This window comes from Fukomys damarensis, unplaced genomic scaffold, assembly GCF_012274545.1.
Source record: "Fukomys damarensis isolate Sample0158 unplaced genomic scaffold, DMR_v1.0_HiC HiC_scaffold_24, whole genome shotgun sequence".
NCBI lineage: Eukaryota > Metazoa > Chordata > Mammalia > Rodentia > Bathyergidae > Fukomys > Fukomys damarensis.
Genome location: NW_022900936.1, coordinates 56,220,330 through 56,231,125, shown reverse-complemented (window position 1 = coordinate 56,231,125; position 10,796 = coordinate 56,220,330). Strand labels below are relative to the sequence as shown.

The 10,796-nt window shown below is 35.5% G+C and overlaps 1 protein-coding gene across 1 annotated transcript in view; it reads right to left on the bottom strand.

Annotated features, from left to right (window-relative positions):
* The window catches only part of Phldb2 (pleckstrin homology like domain family B member 2), a 243,915-nt gene that overhangs the window by 124,503 nt on the left and 108,616 nt on the right, over positions 1–10,796 (bottom strand). Inside the window, exon 2 of the mRNA XM_010630144.3 lies at positions 141–253. Coding sequence (XP_010628446.1) covers positions 141–207 — 67 coding nt within the window. The 5' untranslated portion in view covers positions 208–253. The remainder of the gene's footprint in view (positions 1–140; positions 254–10,796) is intronic.

Below are 10,796 nucleotides of genomic sequence, written 5' to 3'. Positions count from 1 at the left end.
AGCCTATCTTCCCGATGCTTAAGGGCTCTTAGATTTAGACGGGAAAATGCCAGCTTGCTCCCACTACGCATAGCGGAATAGCTACTTGTAAATATGTGCTGAAACTCTGAGAATGGAGAACACACCCCGAGGGTTCTCACCGAGATGCTGAGCATCACCCACACCATCTTCCACCAGCTCCTCTCTCTGGGTACCTGCGGCCTCCATCAGGATCTTCTGCGGAATATCAAAGGAGAGCCTGGTCGATGCCAACCTGGATTCAGCAAGAAAGGAAAACTACTATAATTGGGTATCTGAAAGTCAGACTGAGTGCTGAACACTGAAGACCCACAGAGTTTCATCTGTTAAACACAGATGGCTGAGCATCTGGGAAACTCTATCTGCTGTTGAAGCTGAAAAATAAACACGCTGGGAGAGCCTGTTATCTCTCTGCTAATTCTCCTTGTGAATGACAAAATTATCAACACCAGCAATGGCACACTTTTAGACAGAGTAGTTACAGATTCTAAAAAGTAGATTTTAGCAGATAAGTACAATAGTCCCCTCTTCTCTATTAGGGGTACATCCTAAGAAGGCCAGTAGATGCCTGAAACTGCAGGTGGTACTTAACCATATATATATTTAATATTTTCCTATACATATATTTATAATACAGTTTAATTTATAAATTAGGCACACTAAGACATTAATAAAAATTAATAAAAAAGAGTCATTATAGTAGTATAATGAGTTATATGAATATAATGAGTTATATGAGTTATATAATATAATAATTTATATGAATGGGGTTCTCTCTCTCTCAAAATAGCTTATGGTAGGATCCTAGCAACTTCAAAACAGAATCTTTTTATTTTTATTTTTTTACTTATTAAGTAGAGAGCTTTCACTTTTCCATAACTTTTCCACTTAAGGGAAGCATTTATGGCTTCAATCTGGCATATCTGATTCAGCAGCATCTAACCAGCCACTAATAAAATAAAGGTGAATGAATACAAGCACTGTGATAAAATGACAATCTGCTATTTGAGACAGCTAAGCGATTAGTGGGTGGGTACCACATTTAGTGTGACTATGCTGGACAAAGGAAGCATTTACATCCCATGTGGGATGGAGCAGAATGGCATGAGATTTTATTATGCTGGTCAGAAAAGCATGCAATTTAAAACTTGGGAATTTATTTTATGGTAGAGTATTTTCCATTTTATGTTTTCAGACCACAGTTGATCATAGGTAGTTGAAACTATGGAAAGCAAAAATTTGGATTAGGATCAAACTCGAGACCTTGCATTTGCAAGGCAGGTGCAGTGCCACTGAGCTAAATCCCTAAATCCCTGGCCTTTGAGGGATGAGTTTCTTGACCTGGTGGTATTTTCTTGGATTTGTTCTTGCTCATTTTTGAGTTATCACTCAGTGCTTATTATTTACCAACCACATTCTAGGTACTTTGTCATTATTATTTCTTTTAACTTTTACAATATTCCACCTTATGGAGAAGGAAACCGACATCCTTACTTTCAAGGCCTCCCTAAGGAGCTGCTTCCCAAGCTTTCCTGTGTCCAGCGTTCTCCTCAGATTCAAGTGGACTGAGTGGTGACACTGTCCTATTGTCATACCAGGGCCGCTAAATGTTGTGCATTTACCATGCCAAATATTTTCTCACAATGACTAGGGCTAGGATGTATCATTTTAAATGGGCAAACATTTAACAGTTAGAGGCTGAGGGAGATTACTAGAGTTATCAAAATCGTATCACCAGTAATTTCTATTACCTTGTTTAAAAAAATCCTTATTGTGCATTAAAATGCTGAGAAGGTGTGAGGATTTGTTTAAGTTATTCTTGGTATGTATTAAAGAGGATGGATTTTTAATAGTGGAAGAACTGCAGGTAAAAAGACAATTTAGAGGTCTGTGTAACAGTTTGGGGAAGAGATGCTAAAAATCTAAACCAGGGCACTTGTTCAATGCAATAAGAAATAGATTGTAATCTATATGCAAAGTAAAATTCAACAGGCCAATATAATTTATTGGTACTGTCAGGTGAGCACAGGGAAAAAGTCCAGTATGATTTAATTGAGTAATGATTGGGACATTATTTAATAATATAAATACAGAAATAGAGCAGATGCAGTATAAGAATAATTCAATTCTGGGCATCTAAAGTAGGAAAATACCTGTAAAATATATTAGTAGAGTATCAAGTGAAATTCAGGATAGACAATATATGTATATATATATATTATATATTTTGTTTGTTTGTTTGTTTTTGTAATTTATGGAAGTACAGAAAATTTCCAAGTCTTTGTTTCCACTTTTGAAACACAAAATAAGCATTAAAGTAATAGAAACAAAGTTGCTAGAAACAAATTGTTAATGTATTGCAGTTAGATATGGCCAATAAGCATTACTTTTGCTCCTAGCATCCGCAAAATCAAACAATGAGGCCTTTGGTGTCAGATAGTTGTCTCTGATAGGCTGCCAAAAAGACTGTACTTAGTTTTCAGAGAGGGTGTAAAAGAGAACAAGCCTGTCGAGGCTGGTGCAGCATGCCTGAAATCCTAGAATTTAGGAGGCTGAGGCAGGATTGTCATGAGTTCAAGATGAGCCTGGGCTGCATGATGAGTTCAAGGCCAGCCTGAGCAACATAGAAAAAAATTCAGACGAAATGGATGATTCCTATGTATTGTACAATCTATCTAGTGTACATATGGACTACCAATCCAGAACTGACAAGAAATAAAATTCCTGAAAATTTGAATATTAAGCAATGAAACTGAAGAAGTAATTTAAAAAAAAACAACTAAGTTCCTGATAGATTTACTGCCAAATTTTACAAGAATTTTAGAGACAATCTAATACCAATACTCTGCAAACTCTTTAGTAAAATTGAAAGAGAAAGAGTACTCCCAAAATCATTCCAGGAAACTAGCATTGCTCTGATTCCAAAACCAGACAAAGACCCAATCAAAAAGGCAAACTACAGGCCAATATCTTTAATGAACATAGATGTAAAAATCCTCAATAAAATACTAGCAAACAGAATATAAAAATCATTAAAAATATCATATATCATGACCAAGTAGGATTCATCCTAGGGATGCAAAGTCATTCAACACATGCAAATCAGTAAGAGTAATACACCATATAAGCAAAAACAAGGACAAAAACCACATGATCACAATTGACCCAATTAAAGACCGATAAAATCTAACATCTATTCATGATAAGGAAAACCCTGAAGAAAATATGCTTAGAATAAGGATAAATATCCTTATCTCAAGTTGATGCAAGTCATTTATGACAAAGCAATGACAAAATCATTAAAAGAAGCTGAAAGCTTTTCCTCTAAAATCAGGAACAAGATGGGGTTGTTCACTATCACTACTTTTCTTCAATATACCAAGTCTGTTGACAAATGTATATCAGGAAAATAGGAACTTGTATAAATATTTAATATTAAATTTATTGAGACACTATGAGATTAATACAAGTTGCCTTTGGCCTCTACAATTATAAGAGGTGCTCAAAGGGGGTGGCCATTAGCTTCCAGGTATTTATTATTATGGCTAACTACTGAATGTGTATACATTTTTATAGCAAACTGTGTAGTTTCTGAAACATTAGCCAAAGCAACCAGGCAAGAGACAGAAATAGAAGGCATATGTATAGGAAAGAAAGAATCCAGATTTTAATTATTTGCAGATGACATGATCCTCTACATGGAAGACTCAAAATTTCCACTAAAAGATTCCAAGAATTAAGAATGAAATTCATTAGCATAGTAAGATACAAAGTCAACATATAAAACTCAATAGCACTCCTGTACATCAATAATAAATTCACTGAGAAAGACATTCATGAAACAATACCTTCCACAATAGCATCAATAAAATTAAATACTGGGAATTAACTGGCTACCCACATGCTGAAGACTGAAATTAGAGTAGTGTCTCTCACTAAGCTAATGTCTAAATGGATCAAAGATCTAAATATTAAAACAGAAACAATTAACCTGCTGAAAATTGAGTAAAACTCATGTAGTCATAGGCATAGGCAAAGACTTTCTGAACAGAATCATATCTGCACAAGAGACAATAGCATGAATCAACAAATGGGATGTTATCAAACTATAAAGCTGCGTAGCAAAAGAAACAATGAACAGAGTGAAGAGACAACCTTCAGAGTGGGAAAATATTTTTGCCAGCTATCTCATGCAAAATACACATACCTGGAATATAAGAAGAACTAAAAAATATTATATACTCCAAACTAAAAGTCATAAAAAATGGGTAACTGAAGTGAGTAGATTCTTTTCTGAAGAAGGAGGAGGAGGAGGAGGAGGAGAAGGAGGAGGAGCAGGAGGAGGAGAAGGAGGAGAAGGAGAAGAAATGCCAATAAGTGCATGGAAAAAATGTTGAATATCTGTGGCCCTTTACAGTAATACAAGTTAGAGCAACACTGAGATACCATCTTACTCCAGAAAGAATGGCTATCATCAAGTAATCGAATAACAACAAATGGTAGCATGGCTGGGGGGAAAAAGAAACCCTTTGATGGTGGTGTGAACATAAACTAGCACAACTACTATGGAAATCAGTGTGGAGATTCCTCAGAAAATGAAAACTAGAAATTCCATTTGATGGAGCTATTCTCCTTCTAGGCATCTTCTTAAAAAAGTTAGACATCATATTCCAGTGATACATGTATAACCATGTTCATAGCAGCACAATTCATAGCTAAATCCTGCTCATCAGCAGATGAATGGATTAAGAAAATATAGTATTTATTCACAATTGAGTACTCAAGGATAAATCTGAATTATTTGTAGGAAAATTGATGTACTTTTAAACTATGTTAAGTGAAAGAAATCAGACACATGAGCTTAAATATCATATGGTGCCTCTTATATGAGAGACCCCAATATAAATAAAAAGCAAAATAAAGATAGATGGTATAAGGGGGGAGTAGTATTTAACAGCTTTTAAAAGTGTGTAGGCTTTAGACTTCTCAAATCAGGTCTCTCCATTCATGACAGTACTTATTTGTGACTCGCTTAGTTTCTTAAGTAAATAAATACTTGGATGTGAAAAAAAGGAGGAAATCAAAAGTTGGAAAGAGTGGATGAGCAAAAGGGAAGCAGAAGATAAAAGGGAATTAAAATGTGTTACTTACATGTACTAACTCCCCAGAAGAAATGTAAAAAGTATGTACTGAAAATACGCAATAATAAAAAAATTATGAAAAGGCAAGCTAAGCTAGTTTATACACTGAGGGAAGAGAAAGAGAGAGACAGAAAAATCCTAAAGATCTAGGAGAGAGGAAGACTTAATAATGGAACAACATCCGGGGAAAAGAGAGATATAGTCAAGAACCCAAATAAAGTACTGGACTTGACTGGAAGAGCTCCTCAATCAAGGGAATGGATAGAACAAAGGAAGTGATAATAGATGTCCATATATGTTAATAGCTATGTGACAGAATGGTTTAAGTGGAGAGGAATTTTACTTATCACAACCCTTATTTTTGTCAGTGGAGTTTAAGGCCAAGTCTTCCACTGAAAGTTTACCAAGCGAAACACTATTATAAGGAATACATGCTAAACATGGACTTCCATAAATTATACTAAAAAGAATGGAAAACTTTCATGCTACAAACAACACTATCAAGAAAGCGAGGGGCTGGGGATTTAGCTCAGTGGCACCACACCTGCCTTGCAAGCGCAAGATCCTGAGTTCCATCCCCAGTACCGGGGGGAAAAAATAGAAAGCTAAAAGACAGCTCACAGAACAGTAGAAAATGTTCACAAATATATGATATAGAATTTGTATATCAGAATTAATAGAATATATCAGATTATTAATCTGAATAGATATCTCTCTACATAAGATGGAAATAGCCAATAAGCACATGAAAAAATGTTGAACATCATGCCTATTAGGGAAATGCATATCAATAGCAATATGATATCTCTTCACACTCACCAGGATGACTATTATTGAAAAAGGCATACTACCAAGTATTGGAGGTGATGAAAAAATTCAAGCACTCACATACCATTTACAGAAATGGAAAATTCCGATTTTAACAATAATTTGGCATTTTTTCAAAAGGTTAAGCACAGAGCTGCCATCAGGTTCAGAAACTTCACTGGTATATGCCCCCCAAATGAAGATATATGTTCACATACTAGCTTAAATACAGATGTTACCGTTATTATTATTATTATTATTATTATTATTATTGTCAAACAGTGGAGACAACTCAGAAGTCCTTCCCCAGGAGAATGGGTGAATATCACAGTATATCTGTACAACGGAATGTCATCAGCTATAAATACACAATGCTCCATCACAGATGAACTTTCAAAGCACGCTAAATGAAAGAACCAGTCACAACAGATCACATTTTTTATGTTACAGATTCTACCTAGATGCCTCAACAAGCTTTATGAGCTCATAGGTGGGGCTTTGGGAAAACGAGTGGCTCATGAGGGCACAATACTCATCAGTAGGTAAGTCCTCGGATGAGATTATGGCTAAATGTGCTATTAGGAGTTGGGGCATAGTCAGGAAAGGTGGGTCAGTGAGCATACGGCATAGAAGTGTACGTATCACTTGCGGACATTTTCATGCTGTTTCTGAAGCTGGCTATGGAATGAAACCTCTAAACAATGTAAATCAAAACAACTCTGAACTCCTTTAATTTGTGGCTGTCAGATATTTTGTCCCAGCAATGAAGAAAGTGACTACAATATTGTGTAATTTCATTAATATGCGATGTCCAGAATAGTCAAATCTAAAGACACAGAAAGTGGGTTAGTGGTTCCTCAAGGATGGATAGGGGATGGGGAAAAAGGGTTGAGTAATAATAGAGTGACTACATGTTTCTTTCAGGTTAAAGAAAATATTCAAAAATTAGATTGTACAGAGACAAAGTGAAAGCTGGGGACTTCAAAGGACTTTAGTGAGAAACACAGCAGCGGAACAAACTGGCAGGTGCTGTGAGCTGCGGGAAGAGTGCCCTTTGGTATCCCCTGGAGAGAGAGCTTGGTTGGACACCATTCCAGGGAAAGCTTGACTGTATGAACCCAGGACTCCGAGCAGCTATGGACGGTTTCAATTGCCCACCCCTATGGCCAGAGGCCAAGATCAGTCTGAAATTGCTCTGGATTTGAAAGTCACAGCATTGGTGCTCTTGCTCTAATCTTACTGCCTGTTCTTCCCTGCATCTAGCACAGATCTGAGGTCAGACTGCCTTCTTTACTAGCATGAGCAGGGTCGAATCTTGACTTGGAGGCAGCTTCATAATTGTAGACTCCAAAAGAAAACCACAGGTTCAAAATCATAGAGAAATGTCTTTTTTTTTTCGTGTGTGTGTGTGTGTGTGTGTGTGTGTGTGTGCATATGAATTTTTAAAGTTTCTTTTTCTTTTCTTTTCTCCTTCACCAGCTAATCAGGGTTTGGGGAATTTTCCTTTGTCCTTTCCTTTTGCTTCTTATCTCTTTTTCTTCTTTTTTCTTTCTTTACATTTTCCTCTTCTCTCTTAATTTTTCTTCCTTTAATTTTTTCTCTTATTTTTACTCCCCATATAATCCCTCTTTTCCTTTTATCTTCTACTTCTCTTCAGTTTTTCTCATACCATTATCTAATTCTATACTATTATCTAATTCATCTTTCTACTCCCAAATATGATCCTTTGTACCACTTCTCTCCTCGTATCATATAGTTTAAGGATTCAAATTTTTTCTCTTGCATTCCTCCACTCACAATACTGTATCTTTAATACTACAACCACAAAGCCTTAATGAATCTTTTGATAGCTGGTGAGCTGTATAAAATTACTATTGAATTATTTTCTATAATATGCAAAGAGATAGCTATAGCATATTGACTGCAGCTCAACACCTGGGTTGTCTTAATGTTCGCACCTTAATTGTGGGTATCTTCTCTGGGTTAAAGGTGGTACTTGATTGGTTACTGCAGTGTGGATATATGCAGTTTTTCTTGGATGATACGACTGTAGCTGACTTGTCTGATATTGACAGGGTAACATAAATGTCACTATTTCTCTGTAAGCCAACAAACACACAGATTGTCTTTTTGACATAAGCAATGCTGGAGTGCATTCCCAGAGGACTGAGTTGTTGGTATAATTACACTATATCCACCCCTACTGAATTAACCAGGGTAATTTGATCTTGAGACTGAGGCAAAGACTATAGTTAGCCATACCCAGAGCACATCAATGAAAAAGCAGCAAATGAGATCTCTAAACTAGCAACAAAGGCTTTGCATCATATTCATCCACAAAGCTAATTATGAAATAAAGCAAGCAAACAAATAAACAAATAATAGGAACATTAGAAACAACAAAATGCCTACCAAAACTCCCAACTCCCCTAAAGCAAATCCAGTGGCATGAAGGGGCAGAATATCATAAGCCACACACTCAAATTACTCAAAAGAATGACAGAAGGGGTTAGAAAGCAGATCAAAGACATATTCAGCAAAATCATAGATGATATAACTAAGTGGATAATGGAAGTAATAACCAAATTAATTTAGGAGGTTTCAGAAAAATAATAAAAAGCTAGATGAGATAACAAAATGATACAAAATGTGAAAGTCCTGTTTATGAAATAATTAGAGACCAGGAGCCCAGAAAGAATGAATACTCCTGGTAGGTTGAGCAGCTAAACAAGAAGGGAAGAAAAAAGAAATCAGCTAGAGGAAAACAATGCAATGGCACAAATAAGTCAACACTTTTTGGAAATAACTCTCAATATGTATGGTATCAATTCCTCAATCAAAAGACATACTGGCAGAATGGATCAAGAGGCAAAATCTGATGATATACAGTATACAGGAAACACATTTAATTCACATCTCAAGGGGGTTGGGGATTTGGCTCAGTAGTTCCACAGCCTGCCTCATAAGCACAAGGGCCTGAGTTTGATACCTGGTTTAAAAAAATTCAAATCTGAAAAATCAAAGGCTACAAAACAATATCCCATGCAATAGTAACCTGGAAAAAAGCAGGAGTAGCTAGCCTAATTTCAGACAAAATGAATTTGAGGCCAGACAGATCAGAATAGACAAAGAGTGTTACTGCATATTGGTTAAGGAAACAATTCAAGAGGAAGAGATAACAATTATAAACATATCTACACCAAATACAAGCATATCCTATGTTATAAAACAAACACTAATGGACACAAAATATCAGGTAAATACCAACACAGTTGTAATAGGGGACCTCAGTACCCCATTCTCACTGATGAACTGGTCAACTAGACAAAAAAACCAACAGAGAAATATCAGAATTGAAACAAATCTTCAAACAAATGGATTTAATAGATATCTACAGTGATCTATTAAAAAAACATCAGAATATATATTCTTCTCAGCAGCACATGGGACTTTCTGTAATAGACTATGCACTTCCCCATGAAGCATGCTTAAGTAAATGCAAAATAATCAAAATTATCCCATGCAGATCATGAACCCATAGAGTACAGAAACTAGAAATCAATGCTAAAAGAAACCACGGAAACTATGCAAACATGTAGAAATTAAACAACACTCTCTTGAATAATCAATGACTCACAGGTGGAAGTTAAGATGAAATTAGACTGTTCTTACAATCAAATGATAATGCTAATATGACATACTAGAACCTATGGGACAAAATGAAAGCAATCCTGAGAAGGAGTTTATAGCAGTGAATCCCACATTGGAAAAACAGATTGAGCTCAAATAAATGACCTAATGATAGATCTCAAGGTCCTAGAAAAACCAAGAACAATCCAAATCCAAAGCTAGTATAAAGAAGGATATTTTAAAGCTCAGAGGAGAGATTAATGAAATTGAAACAAAAAAAGAATAAAAGTCAATGATGCAAAGAGTTTGTTCTTTGAAATAATAAACAAAATAGACAAACCCTTATCCAATCTCACCAAAAAAAGAAAAGACCCATATCCATTTCAATTAGAAATGAAAAGGGCAAAATCACAACAGATTCTCCCCAAATCTAGAAGATCATTGGTAACTATTTTGAAAATCTGTATTCTAATAAAAATGCAGAAGAAATGGATATGTTTCTAGATACATATGAATTACCAAAGCTGAGCCAGGAGGATAGAAATATCCCCCAAAATCCAATATCCATCACTGAAATTGAATAATTAATTTAAAAAATTCCAACTAAAAAAAGTGATATCCTGACAGAGTTACTTGTAATTCTACAAGAACTTTAGAGAAGAGTTAATGCCAATATTCCACAAACTCTTTAATGAAATCAAAAGGGGAGCAGTACTCCCAAAGTTATTCCTGGGAGCAAGCATTACCCTCATTCTAAAACCAGAAATGATTCAGCTGCAAAAGCAAACTATAGGAAAATCTCTTTAATGGATATAGATGCAAAAATACTGAATAAGATACTGGCAAACAAAATGCATCAAAATGATAAATCTTTTTTTTTCTTCATTGCATTTATTGGTACATTTTAGGTATACAGTACAGTTACATTCATCATTGGGATCTTGTACCTTTACAAGACAGGTCTTGGTTCTCATTTTTTTCCCCTTTCCCTGCCCTCCCTTCAGTCCCTCCTCCCTTCCCTATTTACAAATATTTTATTTCCATTTTTTCATTTTCTCCTATTTTTTTCTTTTCCCTTATTACCTTTCCCCTACACTTCCCACTTTCCCTACACCTTTAAAAAGACAAATCTTGACTAAGTAGGATTCATTCCATGGATGCAGGGATAGCTCAACATACCCAAATCAATAAATACAATAT